Source organism: Uncinocarpus reesii, genomic scaffold (assembly GCF_000003515.1).
Source record: "Uncinocarpus reesii 1704 scaffold_5 genomic scaffold, whole genome shotgun sequence".
Lineage (NCBI taxonomy): Eukaryota > Fungi > Ascomycota > Eurotiomycetes > Onygenales > Onygenaceae > Uncinocarpus > Uncinocarpus reesii.
The window spans coordinates 1,418,139-1,439,179 of NW_003052496.1; the positions used below are offsets into that span (position 1 = coordinate 1,418,139).

The 21,041-nt window shown below is 48.6% G+C and overlaps 6 protein-coding genes across 6 annotated transcripts; 3 read left to right on the plus strand and 3 right to left on the minus strand.

Annotated features, from left to right (window-relative positions):
* Positions 1–98: 98 nt before the first annotated feature.
* Positions 99–1,065, plus strand: UREG_07517 (uncharacterized protein; the record flags this gene model as incomplete). The annotated part of the gene is made up of 3 exons (XM_002582698.1): positions 99–184; positions 277–551; positions 668–1,065. The coding sequence occupies 3 exons, from the start codon at positions 99–101 to the stop codon at positions 1,063–1,065; spliced, it is 759 nt and encodes a 252-aa protein (XP_002582744.1).
* Positions 1,066–1,343: 278 nt separating this feature from the next.
* UREG_07518 (uncharacterized protein) lies at positions 1,344–4,310 on the minus strand (the record flags this gene model as incomplete). Its single annotated transcript, XM_002582699.1, has 1 exon — positions 1,344–4,310. The coding sequence occupies one exon, from the start codon at positions 4,308–4,310 to the stop codon at positions 1,344–1,346; it is 2,967 nt and encodes a 988-aa protein (XP_002582745.1).
* Positions 4,311–5,145: 835 nt separating this feature from the next.
* UREG_07519 (uncharacterized protein) lies at positions 5,146–9,179 on the minus strand (the record flags this gene model as incomplete). The annotated part of the gene is made up of 4 exons (XM_002582700.1): positions 5,146–8,796; positions 8,854–8,918; positions 8,976–9,068; positions 9,137–9,179. The coding sequence occupies 4 exons, from the start codon at positions 9,177–9,179 to the stop codon at positions 5,146–5,148; spliced, it is 3,852 nt and encodes a 1,283-aa protein (XP_002582746.1).
* A 1,784-nt stretch (positions 9,180–10,963) lies between these two features.
* Positions 10,964–12,872, plus strand: UREG_07520 (uncharacterized protein; the record flags this gene model as incomplete). The annotated part of the gene is made up of 5 exons (XM_002582701.1): positions 10,964–11,226; positions 11,286–11,654; positions 11,715–11,956; positions 12,022–12,362; positions 12,426–12,872. The coding sequence occupies 5 exons, from the start codon at positions 10,964–10,966 to the stop codon at positions 12,870–12,872; spliced, it is 1,662 nt and encodes a 553-aa protein (XP_002582747.1).
* Positions 12,873–13,372: 500 nt separating this feature from the next.
* On the plus strand, positions 13,373–14,512 carry UREG_07521 (uncharacterized protein; the record flags this gene model as incomplete). Its single annotated transcript, XM_002582702.1, has 2 exons — positions 13,373–13,685; positions 13,767–14,512. The coding sequence occupies 2 exons, from the start codon at positions 13,373–13,375 to the stop codon at positions 14,510–14,512; spliced, it is 1,059 nt and encodes a 352-aa protein (XP_002582748.1).
* Positions 14,513–15,425: 913 nt separating this feature from the next.
* On the minus strand, positions 15,426–16,346 carry UREG_07522 (vacuolar protein sorting-associated protein 21; the record flags this gene model as incomplete). The annotated part of the gene is made up of 3 exons (XM_002582703.1): positions 15,426–16,072; positions 16,134–16,197; positions 16,263–16,346. The coding sequence occupies 3 exons, from the start codon at positions 16,344–16,346 to the stop codon at positions 15,426–15,428; spliced, it is 795 nt and encodes a 264-aa protein (XP_002582749.1).
* Between the last annotated feature and the right edge of the window lie 4,695 nt (positions 16,347–21,041).

Sequence of the window (21,041 nt, forward strand, 5' to 3'; positions counted from 1 at the left end):
GTCTTTACTGCTCTCGCCCTACTTTCCTACTAAGTAGTTAAATGCTTCAACGTCTCTCACAGAGCCTCAAGCACATCCAAGTTCAAAAACTGTCCACAATGGCCGCTAGAGAGCCGAATATCACACTCTACACGACGGGCACGCCGAATGGCATCAAGATCTCCATTGCGCTGGAGGAGTTGGGGTACGCTCTGCTTCCATTTTCGTCCCCTTTATCGTTGGCGATAGTTATAACAGTTCATCATGCTAATAGATACTCCCCTGGCGCAAAACTAGACTTCCGTACAAGGTGTATGCCATTGACTTGAAGAAACAGACCCAGAAGGAGCCCTGGTTCCTGGAGATTAATCCAAACGGCCGCATTCCCGCCATCACCGATACGTTTTCGGACGGCAAGACTATAAACGTTTGGGAGTCTGGGAGCATTCTGCAGTATCTGGTCGAGCAGTATGATAAAGATCATAAGATATCGTATCCCAAGGGAAGCAGGGAGGCATACGAGGTGAACAATTGGTTACATTTCCAGATGGGCGGGCTTGGGCCTATGCAGGGTTAGTCGCTTTTCTCCGTCCCATCATCAGGAGCGCCCGCTTGCAGTAATCAGCAACCGTGGGGCCAGGATCTTGTCCCAAGGCTAGTTACATGATTGCTAACAAAACGATACCAGGCCAAGCAAATCACTTCGTCCGCTACGCACCCGAACGCATTGAGTACGGTGTCAACCGCTACGTCAACGAGACTCGACGCCTTTATGGCGTGGTGGACGGACATCTCGCCAAATCCAAGTCTGGTTACCTGGTTGGCGATCATATTTCCATCGCCGACATTGCTTGCTGGGGGTGGGTTTCCAGCGCTGGTTGGTCCGGTGTCGATATCGATGAATTCCCGCACCTGAAGGCCTGGGAGGAGAGACTTTTGCAGCGTGAAGGGGTTGAGAAGGGAAGGCATGTTCCGACCAGACACACTATCAAGGAGGATATGAAGGATAAGGAAGCGATGGAGAAGAAGGCCGCCGAAACAAGGGCATGGGTCCAGGCTGGAATGAAAGGCGATGCAGGAAAATAGTATATTGAGAATGCATGAATGACTGACCGTGTAGCATAACAAGTATTGTAGTGATGAAAGGGTTCTTCGAGTACGACCTGGTATCATCCCCATGGTCTTTGATAATACAAAATTTGCTTGAAGAACCAAATAGTCCCAAAGCGGGCACACAATAATCAAAAAAGTCCATCGTGGAATCTATAATCTCTAGCCAAACAATGGGTATCACTGCAAAAAAAGAACAATAAAATAGTATACACGCCTCAGCCGTGAACAAACTCCAAATTCCAAATGTGTATTCAAAGAAAGCTCAATTCGTCATCGCTAGAATCCTCGCAGTCGGAGCAAGGTATAACCTTCCTCTGCTGATTCTTTACAGCTAGTCTTGCAGAAGAACGGCGACGCGCATAGGCTTTAGGCTGTGGTACAGGTACTAGATGTGAAAGGCGGCGTTTGTCGTCTCGGAAACGTTGAGAGAGTGTTGGACCACTTGCGCTGATAACATCATCATCCTCCTCCTCCCCTTTTTCTGTTTCTTCTTCTGCTTCCTTCACGTCATTTTCTTCTTCGATATCGCTAAATGCTATTGGAGTTGGAGTTAAGGCGCTTTTGTTGACGTGGATGACGACTTCGAAATCAACACGCTTTAGTGGATTGACCGGCGGCACCGCAACAGAAACAGCAATGGCTCGAGCTTTGTTATTCGTTTTCTTGCTTTCCTGTAGCGCACATTGATTTCTCGTCACCGGGCCACGGACTTTTCCATCTGTGAGATCAACATAAACGTCCCATCGACTACGGTTCTTGTTCCGCCACCGCTTCATAGTAGGCGTTGTGCCGGATATCACATCAATATGGTCGTCGGCCGTAAACCCGCAGCTATTCGAGCCAAATTTCCTTTTTCGTGAGAGTAATGGAGGCGAACAACTCGACGATATCACGCTGGATTCCGACCTACCAGCAGTAGAGCCGGAGTCACTCATACTATCATACTCACTATCACTGTCGTCACTCGTGGTAGAAGATTTGACAACTTTCTCATTTGATAGGTTCCGCGGCTGGTGAGGGCCCTTGAGACTATTTCCCCGATTGAAAGTATTGCGATTCACGCAAGGGGTCCTGGCAACCCACTCTCCAATCCCGTCTTCCCACCGAAATGCGGTGGTCGTAAAGCACAACGAAGGAGTGAGGGGTTCCAGCCCCTTATCATCAAGATCAAGATCAGCCACCCTTTCCTGAAGGTCGCTAGCCCATTCGTGATGACAGCGTAAACAAGTAGTTTCGGCAAAATTGAGCGCTAAATCCACCGCTATCTTGGCCAGAGAAGCGCGAAAGGCCGGATATGCTCGAAGCCTTGACGATTCAAAAAGCGTGGTTAATGATTTGATAGTTGTAAACCCATCCTCTCCTTCTCCCCGGCTCAGACAACGAGCCACTTGGAGAAAAAAAGACGAGAATCCCGTTAGAAGCTCGTTTCGATTGGGGCTGAGCCGGATTAAGTGTTCAATACCGTTTAGAAGCCCTGGCGCGGCTTCCCATCTATCTTTCGAAGCACTTCCTGGGGGATCAATGTGTTCAAGTAAGTATTGTGCGATTAGAATATATCCTATTCGAATTTGTTGGGCGCCCAAGCTATCCTTTCTCTTGTCCAGCTTCCCGTTCGCTGTGCATCTTTGCGCGACAGTGGACAGATAGGTGACGATGTGCCACATAGGCGAGTCGGTGGACGGTGTGCTTCGAAAACGAGCAACGTGTGCACTACACAAAACCGTAAGTATACTGCAAATAGTATTGTTCAACGCATCAGCTATAAGTTTATTGTTGGCACGCATCTGGTCGCTTGTATTTTCCGTCGAACGTAACCCTTCTCGATTTAATTGGGATGTAGGCGCAAAACTGGGCGCTGTTCGCGGGTCTAGATTTGCCGGCGAATTCTCAGTAGGCCTCGTCGGTGCTAAAGACGCCTGCAGCACAGCCATAAGAAACTTAACAGAAGCTGCAGAATGCTCATCGTTGGATACAGTTGACTGAATAGCGTCCACCAGATACGATTTCATCGAAGTTGTCGCCATCCATTCCGCTGGAACAACGCCACGAAGCAAGAGATGTGAAATCTCGCGGGAAAACACCGTCAAACTGGGCGCGTCTCTCATGTAGATACCCAATGACCAAACATGTAATTGTTCGACAAGAAGCGCGCTATCCAATGATTTAGGAGGTGGTAATGCCGGAACAACAGACAGTAAGGCTTCCAAAACTGCATTTGCCGCATCCTTCGCAGGTATCTCGAGTATTTTCGAAATAATATGCCGGCCGAGCCGCGGATGTATCAATCTCTTTCGGATAGTTTCGCAAACCAAACGGATGCCATGCGCACGCACAAGTGCTCTCAGGGGCCTCCACCCTTGGTCTGAGGCGGCATAGGTATCCTCCAACTCCGTGAAGAAAATATCCGCCACATCTATATCCTCCTTATTATCTTCCGCATTGTCTAGGCGGGCTTGCTCGTGAAAAATGTATTCCGATGTTTTGTTTAAAGCCATAGAGAGTAGGGAAGGCGCGCGATTAACCTGATGGGGGTTTTGTTCTATCGAAGTAATTTTAAGAAATGTATCAAATGCATTGAGTATTCCGCCCACCATTGAAATGTATGATGGGTCGCCGTACACGTCTATATCAGCCACAGGTATATGTGCTGGATAACCGTTGCGGATCGATTTATTCTTCAGGGGGTTCGGAGGCGCTGCTTCGTTCAATCGTGGCTCTACTACCTGGCAAGTCGTTCCAAAGTGCCGATTTTCCTCAACAGCACATTTTTTCTTTCCCAAAATCAACGGTGTGGCAACAGTGAACTCGCCAGGCTGCAATTTTTCCGCCTCAGGGCTCCGAATCGACCGCCTCAATCGGCTTTTTGGGTTGCCCCTTGAGCTTTCCTTATGGCTAGAATATTTATGTTTCACTCGCTTGCGTCCAGCACCAGCATTTCCCGGTATCCAGGTCGGATCGTCTCTTGCAGACTCGGAGTCTGACGCCCCCGTCCCACCGCTTGTCCGGCCGCCATCCTTTTTCGACCTCGACCCGTTCAGAGGATTGTCGGCTGATTTGGGCACCAGTTCGTCTGGCTGTATAGAGGCCGTCCTACAGTGTTTCTCCAGACGCAGGATCGCCGAGGTCAGAGGTCGTAACGCGCGGTTGCACCATTTCGAAGTCGCGGGCGGCTTTGAAGTTGTCGGTTTCGAACGGACCGGCGGAGGGTTTGATCCCATCTTCCAAAGGCAGCGTAGAATCTATCCAAAAATCCCAATGGGCATATCAAGTAGAAACAGACGATTCCCTTTAGAGCTGCAACCCCCGAAACTGCCTCGATCGGGGCAGCTCGAGGGATCATAAGCAATAAACTAGCATGAAAGATAATAGTTATATAGTCAAATAAACCAGTGGCATAGTAGCCCAAATGCTTATGCCTATTGAATGTAAATATCCATGCTGTCCAGCATCCTCGTTAACAGCATGCAGTTTGGATGTTTTCTCAGCAGTTGGATTCCCCAAAAGGATAAACACCAACACCAAACAAAGCAAACACCACGTGATCGGGAATGGAGGTTACGTAATCTTTCAGGCAACGATGAGATGAAAGCTTGAGACTGGAATGGATATTCAGCAGCTTGAAGTATTTACAGAATAGAATAATATGAGCAGGGATCCCCGTTGGCTCAATAGCGATAATAATACAGTTGTAAGCATTTTGTCCAAGTACATAGACAGCTATATACAAAAAAAGAGACTGAGCAAGAAAAAAAGAAACCCAACAGCCCCAAACCCAAAACCTTGCCATGCTGACTTTTGACATATTCATACATAGAAAAGTACAAGGCTAGGCCATGATCGAGTAGAGTAGAGATATATACAATTCCCAAAGTTCCCGACTAGCTCCAGTCCTTTCCGCCCAGGACGAGCAAGATTGACCCCCAAGACACTCATTCAGATATCAACTCAACGAAATCATTTCAAAATTGAATGGATTCATTGTTCATGAAACATAATCTTAAAATGGAAACTGGTGCAAGTCCCTTTCAACTTCAGGGCATAGACGTTCGGTTATTAAGAAGATGCCTTCATTGCGGATTGTTTCGTGCCCCGGAGTTTAGGGTTACGAGCAGCGGCGCGCTTCTTCTGCTTGGTGCGTGGAGCGCTAGATTCTCCGCCCTCAATGAACTTTAACAATTCATCAATGCTCCGGGGGTCGAGAGACGAGCTACCCCGGGCCTCCGTTGCATTCGACATTTCAGCTGTGGTTTGTCCAACTTGAGGCTGAGGTTTGGTCCCAAGACGAGTCGGAAGGTTGGCCAGGCGACGACGGCGAGCCTGAATATCTTTGGCATGCTTGGCGATGTATACGGCGTTCTGTGTCAGCTGTTCGAGCCAGCTTTCAGCCTCCTTGGTGTTGCGATCCTCCGGACCGAGCTCGTTCAGGAAGATGTTGTAGGCATCACGCATACGATTCACGGCCGCTTTCGAATCTTGGTCCAAAGCCAGGGCTTGGGCGAGTTGGAATAGGATGGTGGCAGTATTCACGGACTGTCTGCCAAACAGCTCTTCGCAAACGGCAAGAGATGCCTCGAACCATTTTCGGGAGTCAGGATACATCTTGAGGTGCTGAAGCATGACGGCAGCGTTATTCATTGTTGTGATAGAGTCTGGGTGGTTGGGGCCATAGATGATCTTCCACAACTCCAATGCATGGCGGATGTACACCAAGGCAATCTTGGTATTTCCGGTTCCGTGCTCGAACAAACTGAGGTTGAGATAGCTCAAAATAGCATCCGCAGAATCAACTCCCATAGTCCGTTCCGTAACGATGACAGCCTTTCGCGCAAGCTCCACCGCGGCATCCTTGTCATCCGTTTGGTAGTACAACATCGAAAGCTGATGATAAAGTTTCGCAACTTCAGGGTGAAGAATGCCATAAATCTGCTCATGTAGCGAGAGGGACTCTAAGATTAACTCCTGCCCAAGCTCCTTCTGGTTTTGCATCAAGGAAATGCGACCCGCTTCGAGAGCCTCTTCGGCAAGTGCGCTTCTAGGCGCCGCATCCTTGACAATCGGAACGATATTCAAGATATCCTCGGGAACAAAAGTAACAGCTGGGGCCGGACTCTGAGCCAGCCTTGGAGAGGCTTGATCACCGCCCTTCTTCTTTTTCTTCTTGCCACCTTCTTCAGATGCCCGAGTGCCGTTGGAAACGGGGGAATGCTCTTGGCTCTTAATCTGAGACCGGTCAAAAGCATAGTCTTTAGCGCCAAGCTGAAGTCCAAGTCTGAGGGAGATATCGCGGAGGAGTTGGAGATGCCTTAACGAAGAAGTCCAGTCGGCATCGAGAGTAAAGCGGTATCGGATTTGGATTTGCTTCTCGATTTCGCTCTTGAGCGAAGTGGGTGTAACTTGCTCAAACGAAAAGTCGCCATCAGGATAAATCGCACGGAGAGATTCATCCATTTCTGGGCGAGGCTTGGAATTCACTTCGGTTCCGAGCAAGCAATTGAGCAAATGCGCAATGCAAGAAGCTGCAAATACCGAAGGTAGGCGTCGAAGATAGCGGTTAGCAATATGCTTGAATGCACGCGCAACCATGTCTTGGATCATCAGGGCAGTCAAAGCATGGAGTCTGCTTCCCTTCTCCTTCGCCAATTCCGCCAGTTTTCCGAGATATCGAATGTTGATGCCGCGTTTGTGAAGAAGCTGGCTCAAAGATTGACCATCCATTGGGAACCCAACGTCGCCATCATGAAGGTCTTGGACCAGTTCGGGCAATACCTTCGACCTCAAATAGTCACAAGCATCGCGAACCTCCTTCTCATCTCGCGCCCACTCCTCCTTCTCCTCTTCTGTCTGGGGTACTTGGCCACTGAAGGCATCAGGATTCAGGGCCAGCTTGAAGTTGGAAATATCGACCCGCTCCTGGTCTGCTCCAGCGCCCTCCTTTGCTGGTTCACCATTCTCAGGTGAATCGCCAGTCTCTCCGCTAGTCTTATTCTCTTCAGCCTTCTCTTCCATTTCCTTCTTCGCCTTTCTGCGCTTCTCAACTTCCTCTTTGACGTACTGAGCCATCTTAGCTCTCCAATAAGCCTCTACCAATTCTAAACGAAGAACTGACATGCGGTGCGGGTACGGCTCGTGATTATCGGCATCTTCGGCCCAAAAGATGTCCAAAGGAGTGATGCGATAGAGATCCAACACGTACTTACGGCCGTCAGTGCCAAGGAGGCCCTTTGTTTCGACGCTGCCCTCCAATTCATGTCGTTTGCCCTCTTTGTCCCAGACGGGATGACTCTTGACCTTCAATGCCTTCGAAAGCTTTTCAAAGACCGGAGTGAAACCCTCGTGTTTCGCGATAACGTCCTTGCCGTCAACACCACCGTAGTCGATCTGGTGCTCTCCGGGTTCTCGCTGCTTGAAGATACCGGGAACGATACTCTGGCCGACTACACGTTTTCCAAGGTAGTCAACTACAATAGTGCCCGGAGTAAACAGTCCCGTAATGTCCAGCTGATTGACTGCCTTAACACCCATTACATCCTTGGCCACGGCAACACGGGCAGCCTCATCACCGCCCTCGGATGCGAAGGTACCAACGCCATCGGCTCCAAAAGAGAAAAATATATTATTATAGACAAAAATCTGGGCGTCTCTACCCTCCGTGGGGTTCAAAGGAGCCACTTCGCCACGTGCAACCAGAACCGCTCCTCGAGCTGCAGCATCGTTGTAGTCGGCGAATAGTTTCGAAGTCAGTCTCTCCCTGAAAACCTTGTCCTGCACGGTGTCACGGGGAAGTTCTCGAGTGGTCTGGAATTCTTCATTCCAGTCTCGCAGAGTCTCGGAGTTGTCGATACCACCAATCAAGAAGTTTTCCTGGGGTCTAGTGATGTCGGATTGGTGAGCAGTCGCTAAACTGGTTGTGGGAGGAACAAGCCAGGGGTTGTGTGGTATCGAATTCTGGAAGGGGAATGTAGTCAAGAGATCCTTTTTGTTATTGAACTCTTGCAAAGCCTGGAAAGCATTGTCGAAGGATGGCGAAATAAGCGAAATTAACGTGAGCAGTGAATGGGCGGTATAATTCTTAGGGGCAGTCCGCGGGAACGGGTCAAACTTGCTATTAGAACACTTGTTGACAAAGAACCCGGAGACATGGGATGTGATTTGATATTGCTCGCCCTCGTTGGTGGTGATTTGAAGGTAGAGCAGATGGCCCCGCTGCCGGAGGTGGTATGGCGGAGGGTTCCAGGGCGAGAGAGAGATAGACTTGACAGTCTTGGGAGATGGCGCTTGCTTGCGTGGAAGCACAGTCCGAAGGTTAGCTGGGCCAGTGACCTCGTAGCCAACGAGTGCATGATCCGCAGCACCATTAGCGGAGTCCGCCTTTGAGGAGATATCGTCTGCCAATTCGTCACCAGCGGCAACCGAATCGTGAAGAGATAGGCCCGCGCAGATTCCTTGCAGGCTGTCAACCCGATCTCCAGCAGCGCCAATCAATTCCCTGATCCGCACGACATGCATTCGAGCCTCCTTCTCGGTATATGGATCCTCCACCAAGATTACCTCGGCATCAGGCTTAAGGTCTTTGACCTCAGACAGCTCAACATAGTCGTTTATCCTGGTTCCCTGATACTCCAGGTGGAAGCTGGTGTATTGGAAAGTCCCGGGTAGCTCCACGATCGATTGGCGGACATCTTGAACCTGTTCCTGGTTCGATACCTGCACGCATATCAGTTAATCGACATCCACATCGGCTTCGACTGGCAGTGGACTAACCATAACCTGGATTTTGTATGGCTCATGCGGCAGTTTCACAGTGATCTGGAAAAGTCCCGGAGCTTCTAATAAAAGACAGGTTAGATCCGTGCCGTATAACATTGGATTTTGGTCATACAAACCTCCTCCATTCTGCTTAGCCTCTTGTTCCCCTTCATGGTTTCCGTTGGCCAGTTCGGTTACCTCGTTCGAAGGATTAGTTTGGTCCGACACCTCTGAGGCGAACAGTCAGTATGAAGAGGCGAAAACAATTCAATTGTACTGGAAAGATACAATTGCATACCTTTTGGGTGTGCAGTGTCTCCATTATGTTGCTCCATTTCCATTAGGACGATTTAACCAAAAATTAAGAAGCACAAAATGATTCTCGCTGCTCCAGTCAAAAACGATGCAAAAGTAAGCTTCCCTTCCAAGATCCACGAATGAATGACGAAAGGGTGTTGAGGTCAACAATGATTCATAGAGCACAAAGCACAAATCAGGCACATTAAAGAAGGGAAATTGAAAAGAGATATCAGTCTACCGATCCAATTTAACGAGGACAAATTCAGATTTTGCTTTCGAATCCGCAAAAAATACTGGAATCTGGATGATCCCGGGGGAGAAAATTTTACGGAGCCGGAATTTCCTTAACACGGGCTTAGTCACCCGCCGGTCGGGGGGAATGGGGATCGCTCGGCACAGGAATCACTCACCGAGCCCCCAAGGCGAAACTCTGGCTGCAGGACGAAGAGGCGGAGAAGGGTTTTCATTTGCGTGTTCGAGCAACGGCAGTGGATCAAGCCTGCTGGTTATTTAAGCCTTTTTGAAGCCACGGTCAGCTGCGAAGTGCGGATTCTGGGGGAGAACCCGGCACATGACTGCCGACTATCCAAGAGGCAGCATACAGAGTAGTATCGGCTCAAGCTGGTCCCTCGATAAATTGTGAGATCAAAGCATACTAGCCAATCGTGCCGCGAATAAACGGGTACTGAAAGAATCATTTCAAGCATGGTTACTGGGGTTATGCAGAGAATCTAATTGACATGCTTCTGCAAACCCCATGCCATCTGAAATTGCCAGCGGCCGCTGTTCGTCCATTTGTTTGAGAACCGGTATTTACCTCTTGTCGCCAATTCTATCAATGGTAGAACAACTCTACTGGAAGAGCCGCCGCACAGAGTTGGGGATTTCTTGACCAATTTCTCCAAATATGGCCAGCTCTTGGGGCCGCCTCAAGCGGTGGTCCTGGAGCAGGGCGCGGATCTATCGCATCTAGAACTCAGGGATACGGGTTAAATCTAATCAATGTGCAATCACAGGAGCTTGATGCATTCGAAACGTGGTCAATACAGAGTGAAAATTTCTGCTGCTACATTAGAGCGTTCAAGGTGAAGTTTGACAAGCGAATAGCCCCCTGTCGAGGGTTCATATAGCATCCTTGTCCGTTAATACTGCATAGTCCTTGAACGCCGATCACGATGAATCAACTGGACAGGAGCCAGCATCGTTGACCTGTCCCTTTCCATGCAGTCGAGACATGCACCGCTGGACATGCTCCTCCGCTGTAGCACGAATATTCAAGCATCCATGCATCCACAGAAGTGTGGGGAACGGAACGTGCGAGGATTGCCGAGCCGTCGGGGCCTTGCTGAATATCAGCGCCAAGCCGATAAGATAAACGGGTCTCCAACAGGATAAGAAGGCTTCTCAAGGGCCTTGATGCAAGAAGGGCATGCTCATGGAAGAATCAACACAGTTAAGAAGACACAGCGGCATCGGGAAGATGCTTATCAGATTCGGAGGTATTTCCGATCTTATCAACCACGTGAGCGCTGGATCGGGATGGGGCGTGGCGCAGCTGGAGTGGCTGGCAGTTTCAAAAAAGCACTGATCGTTTTGCTTCAAAACAGCACAGAATTGTTTCTCGCTCAACACATTCATTTGGAACCAAGTGCAGTCCAGCAGCTGGGCCATCGTCACTCTTTTGTTTTCCTTCTCTCCTGGTTTTCCGTTGGCGCTGTGTCCGGCGGAGTTGTTCGATACCCCCTTTCCCGGTTCAAGCAGGAAGTTAGAATTCTAGTTGTTGTAGCAATAATCTAATTTATCAGCTCATGTCCAAAGACCCATTATGCCATTGGGCTTGTTTCGCACAAGGGTTGTCTTTGGCCTAAGAAGAAATATCATCCCGCCGGTCTATGCGCCGTGGGCAGTGCCTCGAATTCGCCAATATGGCTCTCAAGACCTCAACCCTGGAGGCCCTCCGCAACCCGGACAAGAGACGCCAGACGTATCGGAAAGGGAGTCCAAAGATGATGGCCCTACTTTGAAATCTACTGGCCTGCGCATGTTTGAATCTGCTGCGACAACGTTCGCTTCAATTGCCGTCTTAGGGTAAGAAAACTGCTGTCTCAGCAGAGATTTGTATTCCGTCTCTAACTTTCGATATGCAGACTTGCGGGCTATTCTTATTACAAGTACTACAAGTTCTTGGTTCTTAAGAAGATGGACAATGCATTCAACCCCGGTGATCCTGTACTGGAAGTCGCCGGGGTTGCTCCCTCAATGGGAACTGAAGGAAGCGACACAAGACATTGGATTCAACGTGAAGAGCAGGTCAAAGTGGATAATATCATCAACGGCACCATCAAAGGTCGCTATTTTCTTTTAATCGGGGAGAAGGGAACCGGCAAGACTTCCATGATCCTTGATGCAATGCGAAAAATTGATGGCGCCGGAGTGGCCATGTTCGAAGCTCATGCAGACCTCGAAATCTTTCGGGTCAGGTTAGGAAAGGCACTGGATTTTGAATATCACGAGGAGTAGGTTTCTTATCTACTTAAAAGACAATACTTCTCGTGGATGCTAAATTTTCCCTTTAGCTACATTGGTAGCCTTTTCAGCATCAGAGGGCCACGCGATACAACTGCACTCCTCGACATTGAGCGCGCTCTTAATAAAATGGAAAAGGTCGCCTTACGGAGAAGAAAAACCAGCAAGACGCCTCTAATCGTGATAATCAATAGCACCCATCTGGTTAGTGACGATGATGACGGAAGAGATCTTTTAGAGATGTTGCAGCAGCGGGCTGAACAGTGGGCTGCAAGCAATCTTGTGACAATAGGTGAGCTCTTTGATTTCACCGGGAGTGGTTATCAGTGGAATTTCCTCTAACATGCCGCCTTCAAGTTTTCAACAGTGATGATTACTGGGTCTACGAGCGTCTTAAGCGCTATGCCTCTCGAATGGAGGTCATTCCAGTCCCTGATCTTCCGAAAGACAAAGCAATAAGGGCGTTGTATCAGTTTCGTGCGAAATACCGCAACGAGGACACTCCCAGGAGCGTGCTAGAAGAAGTATATGACAAAGTTGGCGGTAGATTAACCTTTTTGAATCGAGTGGCCAAAATGCCGGATATGATCAAAGCATGCGACGCGATTTGCCAGGCCGAGAAGACCTGGTTTTTGAACAAATGCTGGATATTGGGCGCCGAAATGGACGACGACGTTATGGATGAGCAGAAATATTCCGTAAGTCCATGTTCCCATGTCCCACGCCGGCGCGTTAAAACGGAATTGACCAAATGAACCAAGTCTGCTGCAATGGTACTAGCCAAGGCCCTTGTCGATATGGAAGAAGAAATGGAGCATACATATGACGCCGAAAATGGACATATTCTCCCAGAAATGCCACTCCACAAAGCCCGCCAAGTGATGACCAGAGCAGATTTTATTCAAAGCTACGACCATGACAATATATTTACTATTGACTCCAGGGCAATGGTGCGTGCTGATTCGGTCCCCATGCAACGTGCGTTTCGAGAAATTTGCTCCGAGCCTGGATTTAACGAACACCTCGAAGCCACACTGGACCGGATCTCTGATATTGAAAGTTTGGGGAGAACCCGTGAAGTTACCGTCAAGGATTTTTGGCACAACGGTAAGTTCAAGGCCGTCATGCGTGACCACAAGGGCAGGGAGAGTGGAACGTTGGAAATCGGCGTGGTCAAGCCGGAGACGGAGAACGAAGACGATGATTGATAGAGACGTGCTTCACTGCAACATCTTTTGGCCCCCTGTCTCTCTGGCTCATTTTCTATTTTTCGACATTCTTTTATATTTCTATTATATCTGGATTCGCCTGGTTGCGGTTTTGTATGTATTATGAGACCATTTCTTCATGAACTTCGCCATAATAATAACGGATCAAACATTTTGAGTGACAACTGCCTCGTATCAAATAACGTTAACTAGTTAACTGTGTGTTTATGTAAGCATTGAAGCTCCATTAAGCTCAGCCAATCAGCAGCCAGGGAATCAGACAAACAGTGACATCACTTCGCTCCGGCGCAATCCCGCTGTTGATCAAAACAAGACCAGCTTATACCCATCCACGCTTCTCAATGCTGTACTCTATATCACTGCTTGTCAATGGACTGAAACTGCCCTGATTCTTTTGCTCTCCTTGCCTATCTGTCCGAAATCAGTTCTATTCCCAATTCCTCTCACTCCAGTCCCTGTCTATTGCACCAAAACTAATAATGGGCCGGAAATCAGCCACGGCAACGTCGACCACGGGCCCAAGTCCCCGAAGGCGCAAATCAGTGGCCAAGAAGACCTCAGTTCTAGAGGAAAGGCATATATGGGACTCCACTGCCCGCTCCTTTCTTGAATTCGTCGCTGTGACAGCGTGCAGTCTGGGGTTGAGCACGTTGCTGTTCTCCCTGAGTGTGCCGATCACGCAGGGTGATCTTGCGTGGACGAGTAAGCATTTGGATTCGTGGGTGTATGTTGCGGCATTGCTGGGATGGCGTGTGCTAGAGATTGGAACGGCGTGGGCGCTGGGATATGACGGTGAGCTCCAGCATTTTCCCGCATTTCGTCAACAGCTCAAAACACACGGTAGAAGTTGCTAATTGAAACTGAATTTCCCAGCTCGCGATATAACCAGCTTCGTTGGACTCATCAATCTCCCGACGTACGTCCTTCTCTACAGCTTCTACGGCCTTCGACCGACGACTATCCTTACAGTCGCCGCCATCAATACCATCTCCACCACGTTGCCGTTCTTCTACTTCCGACGCACCAATCGCATCCACTCTCTAACAACTTCATTTGAACGCCCCGTCCTCACCGATCGCCCAACCGCAATTTACACTTCTCTCGTCTCGGCGGCCATTTACACAGTCGCACTCTACCTGAGCTTTGCGACCTGGCTACCCACATTTCTCGTTACCCATTTTGAGGGTCTACCTAGTATTCAAGCCGCATACGAGGGCGCGAAAGGGCTTATACCCATGTTTGTCAGTCTCTTGCCTGCCGGTTATGCTGCACGGGACTTCCTGTTCGTTAGCTCTATTGGCCAGCCTCATGCGGAGGATGAGGGACCGGAGTACGTGAAGCGCCAAGGGGAGTTATTCGTGACGTCTTTGCATCGAAAGCATTGGGCTCCTCTGCCTGCGAAAAGAAAGACGTTGACTGCCCGAACAATATCCTTGGCTGCAATGACCTTTGCTAACACGGTTGTCCAGCTTGTGGGGACGATCAATGGAGTGGGCATTGAGGGAGCGGTAGGATGGGCGCTGATTTGGACGGCAGCGAATCTTGCTAATGGCATGGTGTACGGATGGATTGATGCGGGGGATGCTTTGGATATAGATTCTAGGGCATCGCGGAGATGATGGCCGTTGGACGAAGATTTACAAGGCGAATATATCATAATACCGGTCAAAGCAAGCCCTGGTCAGCAAAATAATTCACAATGTGCAAGGCAACATTTGTGGAGGGGTGGCGGCGATCCTGATACCCTGGTACACTGGTGAGGTATACTCGATCCAGTGAACTGGATGTCTTTTACGCGTGGTCTATTGTGCTTAATTTGCCCAGAAACTATACGCTGTTTTTGCAAGTCGAATTGTGTATTTTTTTTAGGGCTGGAAGAAAAAGTTGCGCGTTGGTGCTAATCTTCTTCTTTACCTTCTTGTTTCATCTGTATGACAGAGCTCTTCTTGTTATTAGTAACTACCTTTGCATTTTTTGTGCTGATTTTTGAATTTAAACCGTTTGAAATTTCTTAAATTGGTTTTCAATTTCTTTTCTGCTTCTGCGTGGCTTTGGGGGGATGAAGTTGTTTGAAGAGGAGTACGGCACATTTGTATAAGTATATATTTATTTATTTTTTTCAGGTAATGCAATTCAGGGTCCTCCACGTTCGGTAGGAATTTTTGGCTCATTGATTTTGACTATCAAGTTGATTGCACGAAAAATATGTATCTCTGGCCTTTATTAAAAGACAAATAAGAGAACCTCCTATGACGTATTAGCTGTTTGGGTCCTGTGCGGTGTTCAGCAAGACATCAGACGGATATAAAAAAACCATCACCCATTACAGGTTCCAGGTAACTCAATGGTGAACATATCATTCATAATGCAGCTCTTCTATCCTTATCGAACAGGACAAAAGGCCAATGGAGGACAATGTGTAAAAATACCCGCCTTATCACGCCAGTAAACAGCAAAAGTGCAGGCATGGGATCCATTGATACATGCGACGAAAGCAAGGCGGTCACACCAGGCAAAATGAAATAGAGCAAATCAACAAGCACAGCCTTCCTTTGCAGTAGCTGCACCGCGCTCTCGAAGGTTGACTCGCGCATCTTCCCCTGGTCTTCCGGATCCTAAATTGGTCTGACCAGCACCAGCGCCACCTGCTCCTCTGGGAGGCTTGAGACTGGTTTCTGGGATGGCGTTTGCGATAGCCGTGAAAACCTCTGCAACATTAACACCTGTCTTGGCGCTCGTTTCGAAGAATAAGAGGCCCTCTTCATCTGCATATGAGCTCGCTTCCTGCGTAGAAATCTTTCTTGCATCGCCAGGTGTAGTAGCCTGTTCACCCGGATTCTCTTCCTCATCACCACCATCCGCTGATGAAGATTCTGCTGCTTCCGCGGTGTCGTTGGCAGACGGCGGACCCTCTCCGTTTCCATCATTTGTGAGATCGAGCTTATTGCCAACCAGCGCGATAACTATGCCCGGGCTTGCCTGTCGTTGGAGTTCGGCGACCCAATGTTTCGCTTTCGTGAGGGAAGAAGGCTTAGTGAGGTCGTAGACGACGAGGGCAGCTTGTGCGTTTCGATAGTACATTGGCGCGAGGGAAGCGAAACGTTCTTGGCCTGCGGTATCCCAGATTTCAAACTTGATTGTACGCGTGGGGAGAGAGCATTTCTGCGTCAGAAAGGCAGCTGTATCAAACAGATTGAGCGTTAGATAGGGGGAGTATCTGAAAGGGCGCATAGTACGTACCACCGATGGTCGGCTCCTTGTTCTCTTGGAAGTCATCATTAACAAATCGAAGGACGAGCGAGGACTAAGTTACATCCCAGATCAGCCATTTCGGTAGCAAGCCTCTTGGACTCTAAGGCGTCAACATACCTTTCCAACAGCAGCTTCACCAAGTAGAACCAGCTTGACGCTGCTAGATGGCTTGGGGCCAGGAGTTGCCGTTGGATCTGACATCGTTGTTCACGAAAGGGGAGAAACTGGTATGAAAAGGATTTGAAGCAAAGCAAATGCCAATGGTTCCGTGACCGAAGAATATGTCGACTTCTGTTAGTTACTCGAGTGCGAGTCGTGTTTAAAAGAAGGTCACTAGAATGAGGACGCTGAATAAACAATAGAAGTTTGAAAACGATTGTCCTTAAACGGCAGCGAGGACGCTCAATAACGCAGCAATCCCCAGGTTTAGAGGTCTTTAATGATTACAAAGATATAAGGATAACGGGTCATGAAGACGTGTTGAGTGGAATCAATGCAGCGATGAAGACCGCCTGCGACTCAGAAGATGTGGAGGTTGGCGGCAATGATGGAGCCTTGCCGGATTGGGACTAGCATAGCCGCGCTGTCGGGCGATGACGACGGTTGCCGAGCGATGCATCACGTGACCGTATATTTCCATGCCAAGCCCAAGGAGTTCCGGATTCCATTTTGTGTTCCTCAAGGTTGTGGTGGAACAAGGCTACAAAAGGACCAAGGGACCGGTGGGGTTGGGGCATACCATGTGTGTATTATATGCACATGGCCTCCAGGATACACCCATCTTCCCGTCCCCCGAATGCTAAAGTGCCTGTTTCAAAGGCCCGAAACAGTCGTGTGAAGCTCGGCGTGGCTGCTGGGTTACACATGAGCGGAGATTAAATAGAGGACGCCTTACGATGGATGAATAAACATGGTAAGATGATAAATCAGGCAGTCACATTGTCGTCAGTACCAAGTGCAGCCCCGAAAAAAGGAAAACCGATATGCCCACATAGAAAGAAGAAGGAAAAAGGGGATATACTAGGAGACATTCTACCAAGGGACATAAGGAGATCCTGCTCCGATTTTCAAAAAAGGGGAATCGTCAATACGTATCTTCACAAAAATAACACAAAGGACCCGATACAAATGAAGAAAGCAATGCAGAATACCGAGGCACCGACACCTCACCCGGAAAAGGCTGGAAACAAGGGAAGTCAGCAATTCCTAGCGCCTGATCGATGATTTTCGCTCACACCCACATTGCCACTAGCGTTGTACAGAATATAAAGCACCAACAGGATTAAAAAAAGTCGCTGAAAAAATTGGGTGAGAAGGGGGAAAAGGGAGGATTTTTTAGAACACAAGAAGAGAAATGACCGCGAAGTCAAAATGGAGTCTAATAAATCTTGCTGGTATATGCCATCAAAGGGAATCAGGGAGGAAAAAAAAAATGACAAACAGCCCCCAACCGTCTATGTTTTTAAACGCCGGAACAATATGAATGGGTCATTCTGGTATCACAAGAAACAAAGAAGCAACGAAATCGAGATATGATCGTTCGACAAAAGGTGCACGAGGACGTAGCGAAGGACGAGAGAGGGCGCAAGGGTAGGGGCGTATTATTAGTCGGGGTGTTTGCAGGAAAAGGTATTAGTAGGCGTAATCCAGGTGGTGCGAACTCCTGGGTGTCCGCATGGGAAGTCTTTTTTTTGGCTGATCGGCACAATCGAAGGCAGCGCTGAAGAAGAAAGCACCGGCAAAGGCAAAAAGGGAACATCACGCATGGCTCGACCAATTGCGTTCCGTTCGGTATGGCTGAAAGGGTTCTTCTGCGGATTGTGCCGCATCAAAGGAATGGCGTCGAAAGTGAAGCTGAATGGGTAATTATAAAAAAATTTGGTGTATTTTGGACGCTGCACGATTGGCTTTGGAATCGATCGGTTACCGTGGTTTCGGCGGCTGTTGAGGCTTCGGAACGCCTGTCGTATCATAAGCACCACGGCCCATGTTTGTGGCTGAGAGATCTCTGAGTATCATAATGGGAAGACTGCAATTGTTAGCATATGCTTCCGAAAAGGTTGGCCTTGAACGAGAATCCTTTCCAACACTAACCTGGGACGAGAATTGAGGCAAACACAGATTTCGCAAGGAGTCGAGACGCCGACGGAACGAAAAGCAATCAAAAAACAGGCGTAGTATGCGGATGGTTTGCAAATTCAGATCGAGATTCGGACGGAGATCGTCAATATTTCTTTAGTGAAGGAACGGCAAGCCAGATTTCGATATGGCCTCGACTTATTGTATTTTCAGCGGAACTTTTTTTATTTTGGCTTTATTTTTTCTTCTTCTTCTTCTTCCAAAGGTCCGGGCGAAGATGGGATGCTTTTTCTAGACAAAACGAGCGGCGAGAATACCCGGATATATCAAGTATTTCTCTAGCAATCCCCTGAGACGGATGATGCTTGGAACCGAGGCAACAGGCAGGCAGCTGGTGTGAGACGGTGATGTGACCACGAATGCGGGAGCGATGAGGTATATTAGGGGAGCAAGCGGGGGAGAGATAGAGGGATGATGAACCAGCTTCAAGGCCTCAAGAGGATGCCAACGGACAATGAATCAAAAATATCAAGGAAGGGAAGAAAGTTCTCAGATCAGTCAGACGCGGGAGGGCGGCAGCATATATTAATACTCTTAACACTAGTTGAGAGTCCATACGAAACAGCAATCTTGTTGAACTGGCACCCCTATCCTGGCTCAGACAACTAAAATAAATTTTTTCTTTTTTACTTTCCTTTTACCTGTCATTATTATTTTAGTTGAGTTAGGGATTATTCTTCTTTGTGCCTGGATGTATTCTTGGAAAAGGGAACCTTGTGGATACCTGCCGTTGGAGGCTAATTACCGTAGTTACCTGTAACGCCTCCAATAACGTTGCCGGTACCCCGTCGGTGCTCCGGAGGGATTTTTCATGGGACGATGGATTCGCTTTTGTTTTTTCCCATTCTTTTTTTTTTTTTTTTTGAACATGTCGAAGCGGCTGCTACCCAAGTGGCAGGGGAAAATGCGATCTCATTTTGGATTCCTCATTTGCCCTCAATTTGTGACATGCCACATTGCGCTCCCTCTGCACCGCACTGCTTGCTCTCCCTTTCACTCTCTCTACTCCAGAAGTATCTGCAACCATTAGAGTCTCGAGAACTGGAAAATCTCATACTGCCCGGATAAGGTTTTAAACAAATAGACGCAATGCATCCTGCCTTGCGAAAGTTATGCAGCCTTGAATAAGCACTTATAGCAAGCTGGGTCGATACCCGAAACAAAATCATGGCGAGTCTTTTTTTTTGCAATTTTGACTGGCGATGAATTCCTTGTCCACAGCCAATCTGCTGTTGTCCCTTTCTTTTCTTTTTCATCCCATGCTATTAGAAAAAATACACAGCGCGTGATGGGTTGGGGCCAATGACCGTTATCCTCTTTCATCTTAATTAGCTCTCGCGAGGGTGATTCTAGCTTGTTTTCTAGGCCTTCCACTGGGTGGATCAGGATGGGCGCTATCCAGAGAATGGGAGTGCTAGTCCTGTGTTTCAGGGTTGCTGAGGGAAGCCAGGGGGGAGTTCCCTCGTCAGACGGCCGTTAGGGCTGCTTGTCTGATATTATCAGCACTAGTAAGCAATCACCAAGATTTTCAACACCAGCCACCAACCTTTCTCGACTGTATCGCCCACACGCACGTCTCGATGATGATCGTGCTTCTGACACAGTGGTCGAGTGCGCAGCCGCATGTTTGATTGAGGGCAAATGCAGAACAAAGCCCTGGGTGCAGTCAACAGTTGGGATGGGAGTTCTTTGTTGGTGGTGAACGCAGTAATTACCAATCCTGGTATTTGGTATCCGGGAGTGTGGCCCTAGTAATATTGAATCCTACCCACCCATGTTCAGGACCGTCATTTACGGTATTGCCAGAGTTGACTTTCGCTCTCGAAAAATCATGCCAATTTACCTTCCGCATCGGATTGGCATCTTCAACGCCAACCACATCTAGACTTCAACTTCAAACTCCAAGAGGAATTTCTTCCAAGAAGGTTGGGACGTCGATCTAGCACGGCGACCTGCTGTTCCTGCGTCACGAATGGCGGGTCAGTTTGGTTGGGAATCCACTGATTGACTGCCGCTTCGTCGCCCGCCACCATCGCAAACGGGATGGGCACAGGAAGAGAGCATTGAGGACACAGTCAATGCAATTTCACACCAGCCAGTCATGTTGTGGCTCTGTTTCTTGTTATCACTGCTGCGACTTCGTATTTGCAAAGCTCTCCAGAAGCGGCAGCTAGCCACGGAACGCCTTTCACACGGAAGCCACCCGCTGGTTCCCTTTGGTCAATCGCGAATCACCGTCAAGATCTGAATCAAGGAGCGGATATGAACCGAAACGTCATCCATCTGTTCAAACGGTAGTGCCGATTGACCCAGCAATCTGCTACGAATCTCAGATGATCCGCTCGGACCAGTCCAGCTGCGTCTGCGTTGGAAGGGAGTGTCATGGTGCTCTCGTAATTCTTCGCCGTTGAAATGGAATTGCGAGACTTCGAAATATTGCCCATGAGTTATATTATCTTACCACTTGACGCACCCGGTGGTGCAGGGATGACACAGTTAACACGTGGCTTATGCATGATCTCGCCTTGACAGAGTTCTGCAAAAAGTCAGCTTCGACGAGCAAGAAAAGTCCCACCGCGCGGGCTTTGACGCGCCCCCGTTGAGATTGGTGGTTCAGCCTCACCAACAACCGTCCCACGTCGATGCTCGAACTGTCGCATGTTTCCAGCGTTCTCTATCTGCGCTGAAAATTGGGTATGGGCTGACTATCGAAATTGCAACTCTGGTTTTCCGGGGTCATACGCATACCAAACAACG